A 20,005-nucleotide genomic window follows, 5' to 3' on the forward strand; every position below is an offset into this window, starting at 1 on the left:
CCGCCAGGAACTGGATGGCGGGAGGGGGAGTCAGAATCCCCAAGCCGGCGCAGCAAGCTGCGCCGGCTTGGAGGATTCCTGGGGGCAGCGGGAAACCGGCGGGAGACCGCCGGTTTCCCTTTACTGACCGCGGCTAAGCCGCCGCGGTCAGAATGCCCCGCGGGGCACCGCCGGCCTGTCGGCGGTGCCACCGCGTCCCGCGGCCCTGGCGGTTCTATACCGCCAGGGTCGTAATGAGGGCCTATATGTGTAATTTGGCTTATCCATGATTGGCATATGTGATTTACTAGTAAGTTCCTAGTAAAGTACACTAGAGGTGCCCAGGGCCTGTAAATCAAATGCTACTATTGGGCCTGCAGCACTAGTTGTGCCGCCCACACTAGTAGCCCTGTAAACATGGCTCAGACCTGCCACTGCAGTGCTTGACACCCCTAAGGTAGGCCCTACGTAGCCCTATGGGCAGGATGCAGTGTATGTTAAAGGTGGGACATGTACTGATGTGTTTTACATGTCCTACAGTGAAATACTGCTAATTTCAGTGTTCACTGTTGCAAGGGCTATATCTCTCATAGGTTAACATGGGGGCTGTCTTTAAATATTATTAAAGGTTAGATTCCCTTTGAGAGCAGATAGAAATGTGGGGTTGAATACACAATTTAAAAAATACATTGTTTAGTGAAGTTGGTTTTTAGATTGTTAGTTTGAAAATGCCACTTTTAGAAAGTAGGAATTTTCGTGCTTAAACCATTCTGTGACTCTGCCTGTCTGTGGATTGCCTGTGTTGGTCAGTTAAACAGTTGGGCTGTTTGGGAATCTCCTCTAGACAGTGAAACAAAGGGAGCTGGGGTGTAGCCTGCATATCCTGATGAGCCATCTGGGCTGGAGGGGATGGGAGGAGTGGTCACTTACATCTGAATGGGATGTGCCTGCCGTCACACTATGCCATCTCCAACCCACTAGTGTGTGTCTGTGGCCTTGCCTGGGCAAGGCAGGAAATTGTAAACAACAGAGACTTTCCTTTGAAGTAGGCCTACTTCAAAGGCAGAAAGGGATAGAAATATTGGACCCAAAAAACCCTGAAAATTAGATTATTCTGTAACCAAGAGGAACCTTTGCCAAGGAGAAGAGCTGGAGGAGGAGTACTGCCCCCTTTGCCTGTGACTGTGCTTTGTTTTGTTGCCCTGCAGTAGCTGCTTATGCCTGAAAGAGGACAAAGACTTACTTTTGTGTGTCTTCCCACTGGTGAAGAATCTCCAATGGCTTGAACTGAGCTTGCCTCCTGATGTTTAAGTCTCAGAGACATCAAATACTTCTCTCTGCCAGCACCTGAACTCTCTGCTGAGACTCCTGCCCTGCCAAGTGGTGCCCTAACCTGTCTCTGGGCTCTTAAAAGGTGAAGGTGGTGGAAAAGGACAGAAATCCACGCACAGACCGCCATTTAGGAAGACTTTCGACACACCATCTGCAACGTGGCTGATAAACGGCGCGCCGCTAGCCTCGCAGCTAAAATCAATGCTCCATCTGCATCGCGGCTTGGAGATCAATGCATCGTGGTTGGGAGATTGACGCATTGCAGCTGGAAAAATGACGCACAACACCCGCTAGCGGCTGCTGATAACAACTCAAGCTCCATGCAACCCGGCTTCATAACACTGTCGGCAGGATTTCAACACAACATCGCTGTGCATGAAAAATCAACACTAAGCCTGCCCGTACCCGAGGTGCGCGTCTGGGAATTGACACATCGCTCTCTTGCAGGAGAGAAGAAATGACACACGCCGTCCCGACCAGAGAAGGAATGATGGATGATCTTACTTGCGAGTGAGAAATCGATGCAGGACTGGACTTTTTCGTCCATGCGGCATTTATTTTGACACTAACCAGGTACTTTGTGTAATGACAGCATTCTCACTGTTTTCTAAGGATTAAGACTCTTATTCTTTTGAAAATTCATATCTTGACTTGTGTCTGTTGGATGTTGGTCGTTCTGGTCTTGTTTGATTTAGATAAATATTGCCTATGTTTCTAAACTGGTGAGGTGTTCATTTTGTAGTGTTTTCACTGTGTTACTGTGTGTGTTAGTACAAATACTTTAAACTTTGCTTCTGAAGTTAAGCCTGCCTGCCTGTTAACTGAGGGTGATTCTCCTTTACACTGACTAGAGTGAGGGTCCTTGCTTGGATAGGGTGTTACCTGACTGCCAACCAAAGACCCTATTTCTAACAACCCTCAGTACTACCTGTCGAAATGTGGCAGCAATACTCAACCACCCATCCCATAAAATATTTAGGAATCTATGTTTTGCACAAATATATGGATATTTCTGAACTAAATTATATTGCTTCTCTCAACAGGGTACGCGGCCTATTACTCAAATGGCAATCTTTGCCCTTATCTATTGTTGGACTAGTAGCCCTGATAAAAATGGCCATTGTTCAATTATTTGTTTTTGTATTCTCAAATGTTATAATCAAAGTTCAACAGCATTTCTTTAATGAGGTAGCTCAAGCAATTTGGTATGTCTTGGTGCAGGGGAAGCGGGCGCATACTAACCTGAGGACACTCCAGCTGTATATCGAAGACGGCGGATTTGCACTACTGCATATTAGAAAGTATTATCAAGCTGCCTTCCTCAATTGGCTTGTTCAAGCAGCAATAGTGAACAACCACTCACATTGTTTTTCTCTCCAGCATATGCTGCAGGAGGTCCGTACTCCGTTACCTACATTTCTTAAGATCCCCAAATTACTCAAACAAGCTCCCACAGATGCCTGAGTATAGATTTATGAAACCTAAAGAGCGAACTCAATTTCCCATGTTTTATTCCTAGATGTACATTAGGAAATGCACAAGGTTTTGATCATTTTTAGAAGCTGGAGTCATTAAAGGTGGGAAAAGGCAGGATTCTTTAGATTCCGTGACTTTATGTTGGCAAGGGAAGTGAAGTCCTGGGACGGCTGGCATTCTGTAATCTCTTCTGAGCTAGCTTTTTCCTATCTACAAATTAGTTATTATATGTCTTGCAACCAGATGGAGTTGAATTAATTTGCAGAACGAGTCAGCAAAGCCTACTTTATAAACAGCCTCAATGGAGTACGCAATTGGTATCTCCTGCTTTGCCACCAATTGTGGGACAACATCGTTCCCGCAGCTTTGATGAAAGTTACAGCCTCAACTGCTCTAAATACCCCCCGTCGCTTGCAGAAAATGTACCCTTCCCTCTCAGTGGCTTGTTTTAGATGCGGTCATGACAAGGGAGATAGCTTCCATATAGGTTTTACCTGTCAAGTGTTTGCATTCTTCTGGAGCAAAATATTTTCATCAACTGGCAAGAAGTGGCAGATGTGTGCCACCCCTGAACTCCTCAAGGCTTTGTTCGGTATGTCATCTTCACATAGGCAAGTCTCGACGACACAGCAGCAATTTCTGTATGTTGCTTCTTTGGTTGCACAATCATTAATATTATAAAATGGCAGTCACCCGAAGCCCCCAGCTTTGAAGCATGGGTAAACAGAATGCAACAGGTCAAACTGCAGGAGGTGCTGTATGCTTAGAGAATTGGGGCCTTTCGGAAATACATGGGGAGGTGGGGTGATGAGATGGATGAGTGAAATACTGATTTACATATTAGAATGCTATACCAATGAAATGTTTAGATGTCGGGCTCATGTACTAGTGGTGATTTTCGCACCTTTTCTATTTTTCTCCCACCGGGATGGCAGAATAGGAATGGTGCTATTATTTAAAATGATCATACTGTTATTCATGTTGATTATGATACAATGTAGTAATTAACTTTTTCTACTTGATTGCAAAAATAAAATAAACGAAACCTTGCATTTTCCACACCTCGTGAATCCTCTACTTTCTTGTAGCCACGTATTTTGCTGTTTCACTTCGAGACTGCTCTTCAACAAAGCATCGTTTGTAAATATGCCCTTCTATGTGTGATAGAGGGGCCTACTACTGGATCTACTTTTACCAAACGAAAATGTTTGCGAATTAGTGATTGTAATGCGCTATTTTGGGTGTTTGATGCTGTAATCAGTTTAATGGCTGAATTCTTACGACGCTTTCTTTGTCTGCTAACAACAAGAGATCCCTCTCCTTGCTGTTAACTATTTCTCTAGTTTTTTCTAAGAGGTCACTTGCATACCCCGTTGTTTGAATCTCATTATCAGCTCTTTCTGGCATTATACTCTCTCTAGCTCACGGCTGCAATTGTGCTTGATGCACAAAATCTTCCTAAAGGGGATTCTTGCCTTCAAGTGTTTGGAGTGAAAGCTTGTCGCATGTAAGGTTGTGTTTCTTACAGTCTCCTTCCTAAACAGCTTGTTTACCATCTTGCCTCCTTCTATAAATACCTCTAAATCTGGAAAACTGACACTGGTTCGACTTATCTGTCTGATCTTTTGAAGAAATAAGCTTGCACTGTCAACTGTGCTGTTTCAGATAACAGATAAATCATCAATGTATCATGTCCAGAATCACATATTTAGTCCAATCTGTTTAGTGGTTATTGAGGAGCACTTGTACCTCCCACCAGCCCATGTGCAAACAAGCATAGCACATCGCCGCACTTCTCACTTGATAAAATATTTCGGTCTCAAAACTGAGACAGATGCCCTCAACACCACCCAGCAGGCCATCCAGAAATTCTCCATCTGGATCACCAACTGCACCAATACAGCGGCCCCCATCAAGCCAGCCAGGACCAGCAGTTCCACCGAATATGCCATTCCCTATGCACCAGACCTCAGGACAATGAAGTCTGCAAAAGGCTGGAAAGCAGATTGTGCACCAGCAGCAATCCCTCAGCTCGAGCCACCTTCAAATCAGCCCTTATCAAATACCATCAACTCCTAACAAATACAAACAGAGGCACCCTGGCAGACCTAATTGAATAAAGCTCCAGCCACAGCAAGGAACTCTTCAGCATCTTCACAGAGTTTGCAAGTCCATCAGCCACGAGAACATAATCCCTCCTTCCCAGGAACTCTGCAACTCCCTGGGGGACCACTTACCCAACAATTCACAAAACCTTTGAACCCCGACCCACTGAACTCCACAACCTCCTTACACTGACAGATGGCACCCACAACTACCCACTCACCGTATGGGAGCAGCTCACAACCCAGGACACCACAGCCATCGTGAACTCCATCCACTCTAGAACCCCTACAGATTTCTCCCCCACGACTTCTTCAACCTCAGAAAGAAGGAAATCAGCTGCAAACTCACCACCATCCTCAATGCCTCTTTCACCATGGCCACCTTCCCCAATGCATGGAAGTACACAGAGGTCAGACCCCAGCACTGAGACCGACCTGATTGCTGCCACAGACAACATCAGAACCCTCCTTGATCGGGGAAAACAGTGGCCTTGATCCTCCTCGACCTCTCAGCAGTATTTGACACCATATCCCACCACAACTTGATCAAAAGACTCCACCACATCGGGATGAAAGGGGACACTCCTAAATGGATCAAATCATTCCTCACAAAATGAACCCAGAGAATCCGCTCACCACCCTTCACCTCGAAACCCCAGAACCTAGGAGCACCATCTCAGTCTATTCCACACTTACATGACTCCACTAGCCAAGATTGGCAGAACTCTTGGCCTCAACCTCATATCCTATGCAGACAGCACCCAGCTCATCCTCTTGCTCTCAGAAGACCCCTCCACCACTGGGACCAGCTTTCATTACTGTATGACGAGTGTCACTGACTGGATGGAGACTAACTGCCCGAAGCTCAACATAGACAAGACCAAAGTACAGATTTTTTAGAACAACACCTGGTAGCCCTGTGAACTCAGACCCACACCAACAGACACCGCCCACAACCTTGTCAACATCCTGGACAGCAAACTCACTATGAAATGTGAGATCAACACAGTCTCCTCTGCCTGCTTCCACACCCTCTGCATTCTCTGGAAGATCTTTAGTTGGCTCCCCATCAACACCAGGAAAACTGTCAGGCAGGCCCTAGTTACCAGTTGGCTCGACTTCAGCAACACACTCTACACAGGAACCACCACCCAACTCCTGAAGAGACTCCAAACCATTCAGATCTCAGCTGCTAGACTCATTGCAACCTCCCCAAACAGACCCACATCACCTCCCACCTCAAGACCCTCTTCTGGCTTCCCATCCAGAAAAGAAGTCATTTCAAGATGCTGACACATGCCTTCAAGGCCCTCCACAAGCTAAGATGAGCATACATCAACTACTGCCTGAACTTCCACCAACCCTCCAGACATCTACGCTCTCTCTCCCTTGATCTTGCACACACTCCCCACATCTGTTGAAGCTACAGTGGTAGAGGATTCTTCTCTTACCTCACGACCAAGTCCTGGAATGACCTCCACCTCCAAACAGCATGCTCCCTGAAGGAATTCAGAAACTGACTCAAGACATGGCTTTTTGACTGAGCTCAGCAAAAACCCACCAGCTGGATACCCTCTTTGATTAGCTGCACTCTAGAAAACCGAGTTGAGTTGTAAAAATGATTGCTTTCTAGACACCCCTTAATCATTGATAATAGCATCTGAGTATGTCTATAAAATGTCAGTGGTCATCCCTTAAGAAGATGTTCTACTGCATGTAGTCCATCTTTATGATAAACGCTGGTGTATAAAGTTGTCACATCTAAGGTCATTAACAAATAATCATCTTTCCAGGACATATCATAAATTCTCCTGAGGAGGTACCTTGTGTCTTTTAAATAATATGGGAAACCTGTGACATAATCTTGAAGAACAAAGTCAATGTACTTAGAAGTGTTTTCAAACACATTGTCTCATGCAGAAAATATTGGTTGTCTGGGATTGTAGAGGACTTTTATGCACTTTTGGTACTAGGTAGACGATTGGGATCTTGGGGTGGTCATTCCTTAAAAGGATGTATTCATCCTAGTTGAGCAACCCTGCTTTTCTCCATTCAATTAACTCACTGTGTTATCTTACTGAACTCACTCCCATTGCTTCTAACATAACAGGAAGTGTTATTCAATTGCTTATGTACTTCAGTCTTGTATATGTTCATTGGCCATATGACAATATTACCACCTTTGCCTGAGTTTCTGATAAGTAGTTCTTCGTTAATTTGTAGTTTCTTTATTATGCGTTTGTCGAAATTTGTTTGCTCTGCACCCTACTCGTCTCTGTAGAGTTTTGATCCCTTCCACAATCAGGTCATTAAATACATCAATCAAGCTAGATGTTCCTGGGAGGCAAGTTGACAGTGGCTAGAAGGGGCGATTGTCCTCGCCAACACATCTAAATGTAATAAAGAAATGATATCCAGCTTTGTCATGGGTTCATTTTTGAGTTCTGCCAATTCCCTCATCAATTGCAGTTCTGAGATTTTTAAGGATTGCTGCTTATTATTGATTGCCACCTCCCGTGTTTTGCCAGGTTTATTCTTTGACAGATTAAATGTCATCAACTTGAGTTCCTAATGAATTTGAAGATATATACTCACATTTGACTGTAGTCTATCAACCTAAAGCCAAGATTTACTCTTCTTCTATAGTGAGCGTAATGTCTGAAAGGTCATCATTGTATTCAGTGTTACTTCAATTGTTTCTTTTATGATGTTTGTTTCTGCTTTGCCTTCATTTCTTTTGAGGAAAGTTTCTCCGTTTGCATCTTCTCTGCCTCCGCCCCTCCGTCGCTGCTATTTTGCCTTGCATTCTGCGTTTTCAGCCTTAGCCTCTAGACTAGCCATAAAAATACAGCTCATCAATTACCAACAGCTTTGTCATTGTTGCCATGGCACCTCCTGATGCAGTTGATCCCTCTTCAGGATCTGTTTGATCTCCAAGCTTACTTCATATCCTGTTTCTATGATTTTACTTTCCTGTAGCAACCTATTGCCTACTGATAGCCTCTGCCACTTGAGGCTATCAAAGTAACGTGCAAAAGTGAATATCTCGCCCCTTTCATAGTTCAATTTGTGCTTTGCGTTGCTTGATTGTATCCTCCTGTTTCCTTAACACAGCCAGATCTCTTTCTTTGATTTCTTTACCAATCCCTGTTGCAGTGGCGTCCAGTAGCTTTAGGAGGGAGGTGGTGGGTGGGAAGCACACACACACACATGCACACACTCATTCTTTCACACACACACGCACGCACACACATCCATTAACAACACTCATAACATTCAAACATGCACGCACGCACCAAACATTAATTTGAAAAGTTCACACACACTCATTCTTTTACACACACCCGCACGCACATCCATTAACAACACTCATAACATTCAAAGAAGCATGCATGCACCAAACATTCATTTTAAAACATCACACACACACACATACACACACACTTACCTTCAGCCTCGGCGGTCCCAGGAAGGTTGGGACTGCTGCCTTCTATCATTGGCTGACCTAAAGGGAAGGCAGCGGTCCCAGCCTCATTACAGAGTGGGCTGGGGTCAGTGAAACTGCGGACCCCACCCAACTCTGTGATGAAGTGTCACTGATTGACCCTCGCCCTGGGTGCTTCAGGGCTTAAACTTTCAGGTAGATCATGCATGTCTGCTCCTGGCTGCCTGACCTGAAAATGAACAGTGTCTGTCAGGCTGACCTTTCTTCAGCCTGACAGACATTCTTCATGAGGGGCAAAAGGTGGGGGAGTGTGCCCTCCACTCTAGAGGACGGACCGCGCCTGCCCTGTTGTGTGTCTTAATCCACTTCCTCATTTAGTGCATTTATTTGGTGTTGTAATGTCACTCTGTCTATTAGGATCCTCTAGCCCTTAGGTATGTGCCCTAGTCCCAAGTACTTTTGTAGGGATTTATACTCCAACCATTTGTTTTGTTAATTTCTATTTAATTTTCACCAGTTGCTTCCATCTGTATTATTGACTCCTTTCACTTGTTATGCCTGCAGTCCTCTGTAATGTGTCCCCTCCATTGGCATTAGAATCTTCACCAAACAATCTCTCAGCTTCCTCCCACTCTTGCAGCACGCTGGCAGACATCTTTCACTTTATGAGTTATTATGAGCACTCTTTTTGAAAAAACTGACTTGACACAAAACCACTTTAGTGCACTGTTGTTTTTTTGATCTTATGTTATCTATTAGCAGTCGCCAATAGGTAGTTACAGTTAGGACCTAGTTCCCATAGGAAAAGTGTTTTTTGTTTTGCAAAATAATTTGTATCATTTGATAAATCTTCATAAAAATTAAAAACTAATTTGCCACTCACTCCAGCTGTTGTCTGGAAAGTTTGAGGGTGATTCATCAAGTGAAGGCCTAGAAAAAAGGGGGATCTCAAAATACATTTTCCCCATGCAATTTGCCATAAGGGTTTTAGACATGACTAAAGTCCGAACCGCTTGGCGGAATTACACCAATTTTGGCAGAAAGCCAGATCTTGATGTAGAAAGATTGCTTTTTGTAATTCGGTGTAAATCTGTTCTGTAATTTTGGAGCTATTGAAGAAAAAAATGACTTATTTCTATCTAAAGATGCAAATTCACCGTGGATCTACCACAGCGGATCTGCAGATCCACATGCCAACAACAATGTCATGATTGCCTGGCCACAATCTGAAAGCAAAGTTGTGGATGCTATTTTTCGAATCAGGTCATGGTTCCCGGGGAGAAAATAAACTGTAAATAGGATATAAGGGGTTAGGAAAGTGGTACCCTGACCCCATGGGACAATGGATGCATCTGTGATGGTTCCCTCTTGGCAAAGAAATTGAGCAAAAACGTTTTTTGGGGTGCATGTGGATCTGAGGATCCATCGCAATGTTCAGCACGTCCCTGTGTGAAATCCAGACTCCAATTAAAAAAACATACACCCACTCACAGACCCACTTACTCACACTCACACACCCACTCACAAACCCATACAGACTCTCATGCATCTATTCAAAGACCCACAAAACCACTCTCACACCCACTCATAAATCCACACATCTATTTAAACACACACTCACATACCCACTTACATATCCACACAACCACTCACACACCCACTCACACAGCATGCATCCACTCACAGACCCACACAACGACTCCCACACCCACTTACACACTCACTCACACACCCGTAAAACCACTCATACACGAACTCGCACATCCACAAAACCACTCACACACCCACTAACAGATCCCCACAGCCAGTCATATCCCCAAGTCTCACACCCACTTCTACACCCACATGATTACTTACACATCATACAGCCACTCATACACCCACTCACACACTCCAATTATATAACCATATAACCACATCCACTCATGCATCCATACAACCACTCACAGACCAACAAAACCACTCACACACCCACTCACAGACCCACAAAGCCACTCACACAGACACTGACACACCCACACAACCACTCACATAGACACTCACACACCCATACAGCTACTCTCACACCCACTCAGAGACCCACAACACCACTACAGATCCAAACAACCACTCCTACACCCATTCACACACACACTAACACACTCATACAACCAGTCACCCACCCACTCACACACCCATACAGCCACTCACTCACAGACCCACAAAACCACTCACACATCCACTTCCAGACCCACACAGCCATTCACACATGCACTCACACACCCACTCATACACTCACACACCAACACAACCACACAAAACCACTCACACACCCAGCCACTCACACACCAACTCACAGATCCACAGCATTGGGTTGCCTATATTTGGGAGCTTGGGTGCAGCGCCTGGCCCCTGGCCAGGCCCTGTGGCCAAAAACCCATCCCACTGTAGGAAATGCATGGCAGTGGTTGGACTAACCTATGGTAATTCAATATGTATTTACGTTAAAATAACCCTAGAAATTCATTGTAAAAAGCAAAGGTAACAGGGATATTATAGTTAGAAAATAAAATAAAAAAGGCCTTCGAAATTCACCAATTATTATACTTAGGTTTAGGTTTTACACACAAAACTGTACAAATTCAGCAGTTATAGTTAATTCAAGCAACTATAACTTGTGCTCTAAGGTAACTATAACTCACGCCCTCGCCATGCACTGCTAATTACTCGGCATATTATATCAGATATGACATCTTCTAAGACATGATTGATAATATCATTGGCATGTGCAATTAAATTATTGATGAGAAAATGGTGCATGGTGGGGGCACAAGTTATAGTTACCTTAGGGTATGAGTTATATACTTGAGATAAATATAAGTGCTGACATTTTAAGGTTTTATGTGTGTAAAATCTAAAGCTAACTATAACCTCCCTGTAACCTTTGGTTGTTTAGTGAATTATGTGTATATATATATATAAATATATATATATATATATATATATATATATGACATTTTATCAGAAGTAGTTTGACTGCCTCAATGTCCCCCGAGTAGTTGGTTAATTGAAAGTCCTAAGGATGTGGTAACCTCGGAAAAGGGGTTGATGATAGGAGAGCAAGGCCGGGCAATTCTTTCTCACTCATGAGTTGGAATGTGGCAGGGGTAAAAGATAAGATCTCAAACCTGGATCGCTTGGCCTTCATTGACAAATTTGACTTTGTCGTTGTGCAGGAGACTTTGGTTATTACATGAATCTCATACAGGGGTTTTCCTTGTTATTTTTATCGTGCTATAGCATCTCCTCATGGGAGAGCAAGGGGTGTACGCTCTATATGGGTTCAAATAAATCTTAGGGCAGAAGTATCAGTTATCAACACAGTTAGTTCTGCATACCAGGCCCTCCTTATTAAGGTTAGCCACGGTTCTTTTTGTTTTTATTTAGCAAATGTTTATAATGATTTCACTAATTCTTCAAGTTCTCTATTGAGGAGCTGTTCTGCTTTATTATGAGTTTAAAAACCAATAAGGACTGCACAAAACTCCAACCCCGATTTTTGCTATGTGGCAATTTTAACGCCAAACTTGTTGGTTTAGCTGTAGAGTTAAGTTTCGCAGGTTCAGTAGCTGAAATAATACCACTGGATGCCAGAGGGAAGGAATTGTGGAAATAGTATGGCATCTTAAAGACCCTTACACCACACTTGGACTTCTTCTTTACAACTATTTGGTGGTGTTCATTGGCTGCCTAGCAGAGGTTTCTGGGGACGCCCTACTTGTTACCAACATCTTTGATCCTCCATTAAGAATCATCTTCTGAAACCACACCATTCTGCTGCAAAGTACCCACTCTGAATTGATGCAAGCTTTTCAGCAGCTAACCTCCATCTGATGGCAGACTTGGCGGTCGCCCAAGAAAAGCTAGGGAGGTTTGGGAGCCTAGGTAAACTATAGGTGGTCTCTTAGGGACACAAATATTTTTTTAATTAGGAAGGACTGGGAAATGTTGGAACTAGCAGCTGCCCAGAAAACTATTCTGGGACGTAGTCAAAAGGTTCTGTCAGTGTGATGCCCCTCCTAACCAACTTCTAGTCTGAAATATTTCTGGCCAGGAGTGGGTTATGCATTTTACTTATATTTATCAGTTGTCCACAGACAGGGCATGCAACAAAAAGTTGCTTGCATGTCTTGATAATTACCACCTCTTTGGATTTCCCTCCAGGAACTGGAGGAAACCATTAGCCAAGAGCTCCAGTGGTAAAGCCCTGAACCCTGATGGGTTAAATTTAATTTCAGATCTCTTGGGGATCCTGCTTACCAATTTACTTAATAATTCTCTGTGAAGTAAGGTACTGAATTCCTGGGCCCTCTCTCTACAATAGTTTCAATTTAAAAAAAAGGTGAGTGAGGATCCCCCATTTTTTATTTACGGATATCCCTTATTGATAGCTAGGTGAAAATCATTGGGAGGGTTTTCTTTATTCACTTGCAAACCTGAGTTAGTGACAATAACATTCTGTTCCCTTGCCAGTATAGCTTTTGCCCTGGGCTAGGTACAGTGGGGCAGTGCCTGAACTTGCACTTTATTGTGAGCAAATATACCATCAGCTGGCGCTGCCAACTGTACCTGGCCTTTATAGAGCTACCTTCCACATTCAATGGCATGAACAGGGCCAAGCTTTGGCTGATTCTTTTCAATCTTGCACTCCCTTCATGAAATCCTGGGGGCCAGAGAGTGATATGGCAAAGACGGAGAACTCTCCAATATTTTCCTCTTTTCTAGTGGGGTGCATCTGGGGTGTGTATTTGCACCCCTGCCTTTCATCATCTATATCAATGATTTATTCACACATTTGTCTATTTCCACCAAGGATATACAGAAAATTGCTAATTCATTTGTCCCAGCATTATTATATGCCGATGATGCAGTTTTAAAGGCTAGGACGTCTAGTGCCCTGCATATGGTGTTAAAATCTTTTGTCTTTTTTATGGGTAACTTGGACATGTTTATAAACTATGGGAAACTGCATGTAATGGCCTGTGGAATAGGCAGCAGGAATCTGTTGTCCCTAAACCTGCAAGACCATTCCCTGGGTTTTGTACAGAATTTTTGCTACTTGGGCATTACTTTTGACTCCTAAAATTCTTGGCAACCCCAAGTGAATACAGAATGCATGAATTAGGAAGGGTGGCCAGGTCCCTTTTTAAGCTTCTTCGGAGGGAAGATAGGGGCACTATTACCCCATATCAAGATTCTTTTATTTGCAGTATGTCCCTACAGCTATGTTTGGAGTGCGTGCTTGTGGGTACCGTAATGTCTCCTCCTTACAGATGGAAGAAAACAGGATCTGCCGATGGTTATTGAATCGTCCACCAACCATCCCCCATTTCATTATACAGTCTGAACTTAATTTAGATTATATTTGAAATAGAATTACACAGGCCCCGTTCTTGCTTTGGGTGAGTATGTGGACTAATACTGAAGCACGTTTTAATAGAGATGTTATTCTTGATTGCCTCAGTCTAGATAGGGGGCTTTCCATTCCCTGACTGAAGTTTGTTAGTAAATCTTTCACTGATTTTGGTCTCCTTGAAATGTTTACTACCCCTGATACATTAAGTACACATAATAAGAGGTTAGTAAAGTCTTGCCATGCAGAGGTCAGTTTCTAACAAGGGACAAAGGAGGTTTTAAATGAGCACTCTGCAATTTGAAGATCTAGCATTTTACTTAACTTTGGAGCTCTTATGGTTGGAAAGGTCCCTTACATTTATATTCAGGGAAGGCACCATGTGGTGTCTTCTGTGCTTTTCTGATGGGGCATCCGTGTGGGACAGTGACCTACCAGCCTGTCCTTGTGACAGGCAGGCTGAGCAGTCAATGCTGCATTTTATGCTTTTTGTAAATTTTGTTGTTTTTACATACTCTGGTTTAAGCATATTCTGAAATTCTTTGATTTTAAGAAATCTAGGGAGGCCCTAACGGATCTTCAGTTCTGATATTTGTATTAGTCTATGTAGCTTCCTTAAAATGTCCTTACAATGTAGGGAATAGATTGAGGGGCAACAGCAGTGTAAGCAGTTTAATGCTTAGAAAATGCACTTTATGCTTGAGCCCACCTTGCACAGAAGATATATTTCAAATGATTTTTTAATGATGTTTTAAGTCCTTATAGTTATGATTTGCATTGCATATTGGAATGATTTTTACCCCTCAAATATCCTTTTAAGAAGCAGGAAACTATTGTTTTTAGCCATAATTTTACGAATAGTTATGCTATTATGATGAGTCTTTCTGTGTGTTTCTGATGAACAAAATTTTGCTCTTTTGGGAGCTGTACCCAAAGATCGAATAAAGATACTTTTGAATTTTAATTTCAAACATATATATAAACATGTATATATATATATATATATATATATATATATATATATATATATATATATATATACATACATATATATATGTACATATATATACATATATGCATATATATATATATATATATATATATATATATATATATATATATATATATATATATATATATATATTTACTGTAATTGGGTTACTGGTTGACTATGGTGTGAGCACTGGTAAAGCAGGGAACAATGCTTGTCAGGGTAAGGCATATACAAACCCCAAAATAATCTGTACTCAACCCCCTGGTAGCTTGGCACAGAGCAGTGAGGTTTACCTTAGAGGCAATGTGTAAAGTGTTTGTGCAACACTTCAAACAGTGATACAGTGAGAACACCACACAAAAGGATCACACATCAAGCTAGAAAAATAGAGTAAAATGTAATAAATAAAACAAGACCAAAACAACAAAAAGCAGGGAGAGCATCACAAGAGCCTGTTGGCAAAGCATGAAGAGCTAGCCAGGGTCACGGGTGGGCATTGCTGGAGCTTCCCACTATCAGTCTCCATGAGTGGTAGATGCTGCAGTGGAAAGAGTTGAGCTGATGGAGCTTGGTGCTGATTTGTGATGACGTCTTGGAGCAAACGGGCCTGTTTACGGTTACGGAGAGACCAAAAGCTTGATTTCATCTGCGAGCCACACCAATAGTGAAGGACCTGAAAGGCACCACTAGGGGGGTCAGTAACACATTGCAGCTGCATTCAGGGGCTGTTGGGGAGCCTTTTGTGTCCTTGAGGCTCAGATCAGGAGGCTAGCAAACTAGTCTTTGGAGTCACTCTGAGGTCCTTAGTTCCAGATGCACTTTCAACTCCAATTCTCTTTCCCCAGCCAATAGGACAGCAGGCAGCAGGTGAGCATAGCAAGCAGCAGGTGCTTTAGAGCAGCAGGGTAACAGAGTGGCAGTCCTTTTAGCAGACAACAGTCCTTCCTGGCAGAGTATCCACAGGTCCAGAATGTATCAAAGAGTTGATGTTTAAAGCCCAGTATTTATACCCAGTTGTGCCTATGGAGTGGAGAGATGCCTCTAGTGGCATGCCTTTGAAATGCACATGTGCCATGCCTTTCTGGCCCAGGCTCCAGACTAACTATAGAGGGTATTCAGCCCTTTGTGTGGAAGCAAGACACAGCCCATTCAAGTGTACATGGGGCTGGGCCCAGCTTTTCCCTTCCATCTGCCAGTGATGGCTCTTTCCGTCACAATAAGCCCCCATTGTGTGTGGCTGTCTAGGAGGAATACACAAGTCCAACGGTCACCCACACTCAGTCATTTGACATAGAAACATGCTGCAGGCACCAAATGGCTAAGGCAAGAAAATGCCAACTCTCCAAAATGAGGCATTTTCTAAATCTGACTGCACCATAAGTTAGGATTTTAACTTCCAATTCCAGAGACACCAAACGTGAATCGGTAACCTGTTCCCATTTGGAAATTACACTTGTAAAATGTATTAAGGTAACTCTAGTGTTATCCTATGAGAGAGGTAGTTAAACACAATTTTAGTTTTTCACTACCAGGACATATAAAACTTAAAAGTGCATGTTCTACTTTTTAAACACGTTCCACCATGCCCTCTGAGCTGTCCAGGGTCTGCCGTAAGGGTGACATATATGTATTAGAATGGAAGGCTTAGACCTGGCAAAAGATGTAGGTTGCCAGGTCTAAATGGCAGTTTAAAACTGCATGCACTCAGGCTGCAATGCCAGGCCCAAGACATGTTTCAAGTGCTATGTGATCACCACTGGGTAGTTATAGTTAGGTCAGCATTTCCATAGGAAACCCTTTTTTGTGTGGCTAAATAGATTTGGTGCCGTATGATGCGTCTTCATGAAACTTTCTCAGAAAGTGAAACTGTTTGGCTAGTTTCTGCATGGAAAATTTTGTAGTAATCTATTAATCGTGGGCTGAAAAAAAGGGAATCTGAAAAGGTAAAATCCCCATGCATTTTCCATAGCCTTTTTTAGAAGTATTTCCACAAAAACTGCTTAATGGAATTACACAAAATGTTACAGTAAGCTAGATCCTGGTCACTGCTCTTTTTGTGATTTAGTATAAATTCATTATTTTTTTCAAATGAATGCTCAGAAATATTTATATATCTGTAGAATTTGGTTCAAGGGACTCTAAAAAAAAAGAGCCTTCTGCTTCCTTGAGCCATTTCTGTCCCAAAGACATAAGGCTCTCATTGGCTACCAGCACCATGAGAAAATCGTTGTTAGCAGCCGTTACACATCTCTTGTCCCAAAGTTTGAAAATGAAAACAATATAAGAAAGCAGGGTATTGATAGCTTGCCTCCCTAGACCTTGTGAGGGGGGCCCAGAGAAACACACCCCTAGGGCCAAAATAAAAAAGGCAGTGTTTTTGTAGCAATCCCATGGAACTCCAAGGGAATTGGGGCAAAAAGATTTTTTTTTTTTTAAAAGATTTGGTGAGCAAGGCATCAATAAGGCCTCTCCTCCCTGAGCTCATTGTGGGCCCTCAGGGCCAAAAACAACAATAAAGGGGAGGGGTACCATTCAGCCCCCTCTCCTGAGCCTTAAAAGGCCATGGGAAACCCATACCCTGGGCCTATAAAATAACTTTTAAGGGAGGGCTGCTGTGTAGCCCTGCTCCCTGACCCTTAAAAAGATGCCAGGGACCTCATTCCCCTGGGGCCAGCTCAAACACTCTGTCCTAGCAAGCCCTCCTCTGAGAAAAAGTGGTTTTCCTGCTTGCACTGATGCCTGCAGGGAAAGATGTGTTTGCTCCTGCAAGCAGGAGCATTTTTAAATCTCCCGCCAGGAGCGAGCAAACTTGACTTCCCTGTCTGCAGGAATGCGGGCAGGGAAGGCAAGTGTGCTCCCACCCGGAGGGAGATTTAAGCATGCCATGTTAGGAGACAGCTGAGGCAGCGGGGGCACTATTGGTTACCTAGGGCCTACCTCATGAGTGACTAATATTTAATAAAAGGGGAGTTTAATGCTTGACAAGGGGGGAGTTAAATGCCAGCTTGACATGTCAGGCTAACACTGCATTCAGGCTGCAGTGGCAGGCCTTGGACATGTTGTGAGGAACTACTTAAGTGGGTGGAACAATAAGTGCTTTGGGCCTACTGGTAACATTTATTTTACAGGTCTTGGTATATGGTGTACCACTCTACAAGGGACATATAAGTAAATTAAATATGGCAATTAAGTGTTTACCAATCAAACCGTGTTTAGAGGAGTGAACACAGGTGCTTCAGCACTGGTTAGCAGTGGACGTGTGCACAGAGTCCTAAGGCTAACGAAAAAACGAATTTCAGGAAAATGTGGAGGTAAGCAGGCAAAACATTTGGAGGAAGACCACCTTAAGGCTAACAGGTCTAACACCCTCATGTATGCCCCTGCAACAGTGAGATCTTTATTCGAGCACTGACAGATTGACCAGTGGTTTTAAACTGTCGGCCCTTCTTTCATCATTGATCCTTTGACAGGGCAGGTGAGAGATCGTGCCTGCACCGAGGACTCTTCATTTTTTTTTTATCTACAGTGTGGCCCAGTTTGAGCCTGTGCATTAAATACACACCAGGATGATGAAAAGCGTTAATGCAAAATGGTCCCATGGAAACCTTTGCAATTTACAGCATAGTATTTGTTGGAATGAACAAAACTTTGAATTGCTGTAATGAATAGTGTATTAAAATCATATTAATGAAGATTAAAATGAAGGTAAATCTAAACACGTTTACAATTTAGGAGATTTAATAAAGGCCTTAACTGGCCCAGGGGACCCCATGCCTGTGGACATTTTCAATAAAAAGAGGACGGGTGCCCTGTGGCTCCCTTCCAAGGCTTAAAAGGCCCTAAGAAAACCCCCAGGGCCAAATATAATTAAACAGGGGAGCAGGGCATGCAGCCCCCTACCTGAGTCCCCGAGCCTTAGTATGCTCGATGTCTGCATTCCTTGAGGCCAAGTACAACGAAAATGTGGAGGGAGCAGGGCAGCCTGTTCTATGTATTGTATGGCACAGTGAGTAGGATCTAAGGGCCAGATGTAGCAAAGGGTTTGCGCCTCGCAAACAGCGAAAATCGCCGTTTGCGAGGCGCAAAAGCCTCTTTGCCATTCAGAAATGCATATTGCGAGTCGGGACCGACTCGCAATATGCATTTCAGAATTGCAAATAGGAAGGGGTGTTCCCTTCCTATTTGCGATTCGGAGTGGAATGCAATTCCATTTGCGACCGCATATGCGGTCGCAAATGGAGTCGCAGTTACCATCCACTTGAAGTGGATGGTAACCCACTCGCAAATTGGAAGGGGTCCCCACTTGGACCCCTTCCACTTTGTGAATGGACCCACAAATATTTTTTCAGGGCAGGGAGTGGTCCAAGGGTCCACTCCCTGCCCTGAAAAAATACCGAAACTAAAGGTTTCGTTTTTTTTTTTAAGTGCAGCTCGTTTTCCTTTAAGGAAAACGGGCTACACTTAAAAAAAAAAAAAAAAAACTGCTTTATTGAAAGCAGTCACGAACATGGAGGTCTGCTGACGACAGCAGGCCTCCATGTTTGCGAGTGCCTATACTCGCTATGGGGCCGCAATTTGCGACCCACCTCATGAATATTCATGAGGTGGGTCATTGCGACCCCATAGCGAGTCGCAGTCGGTGTCTGAGACACCGTACTGCATACCAATTTGCGACTTGCAAATTGCGAGTCGCAGGGACTCGCAATTTGCAAGTCGCAAATTGGCGTTTTGCTACATCTGGCCCTAAGTCCCTCTTTGGCTATGAAAATTAGATTTGAATTTCTTTGCAAGCCAACAAAAGTGCCAATGCTACCAGCAGTGTATGTGCTTTGTAGAATGATATTACTTGTGATTAATCAAAGTGTGTTTAAAACAGCTGATTAATATTATTATCATTATTTTTTACAGTTAATTTCGACCATTTTCAAATTTTACGAGCAATTGGGAAAGGGAGTTTTGGCAAGGTAAGTTTTGTACCATTCAATGTTATCAATATTGTAATCTATCCTGGCAACAGATGTAATTGAACATTTCCATAGTGCATTAGTGGTAAATTGTTTTATCAATTACATGACTGTAAAATGCTGTCGTTTTAATATTGTAAATCATATAATTTCTCCATCATCATTTGTGCAGTATCGTAAGATGTGGCTGTCCATAATATAGCTCTTTGCTACAAGAGAGCACCCATGAATTGGCCCAGTGTACTTCCCTACAGCGTAATATAACATGCACTGCAGGGCTTTCCAGCAGATATTTACAACATTCTTGGTTAGAAGCAG

At 43.2% G+C, this 20,005-nt stretch overlaps 1 protein-coding gene across 1 annotated transcript in view; it reads left to right on the forward strand.

The window, feature by feature from the left end:
• STK32B (serine/threonine kinase 32B) overlaps positions 1–20,005 on the forward strand; it is a 1,635,948-nt gene that overhangs the window by 220,061 nt on the left and 1,395,882 nt on the right. Inside the window, exon 2 of the mRNA XM_069202951.1 lies at positions 19,632–19,687. Coding sequence (XP_069059052.1) covers positions 19,632–19,687 — 56 coding nt within the window. The remainder of the gene's footprint in view (positions 1–19,631; positions 19,688–20,005) is intronic.

Source organism: Pleurodeles waltl, chromosome 1_2 (assembly GCF_031143425.1).
Source record: "Pleurodeles waltl isolate 20211129_DDA chromosome 1_2, aPleWal1.hap1.20221129, whole genome shotgun sequence".
In the NCBI taxonomy this organism is placed as follows: Eukaryota; Metazoa; Chordata; class Amphibia; order Caudata; family Salamandridae; genus Pleurodeles; species Pleurodeles waltl.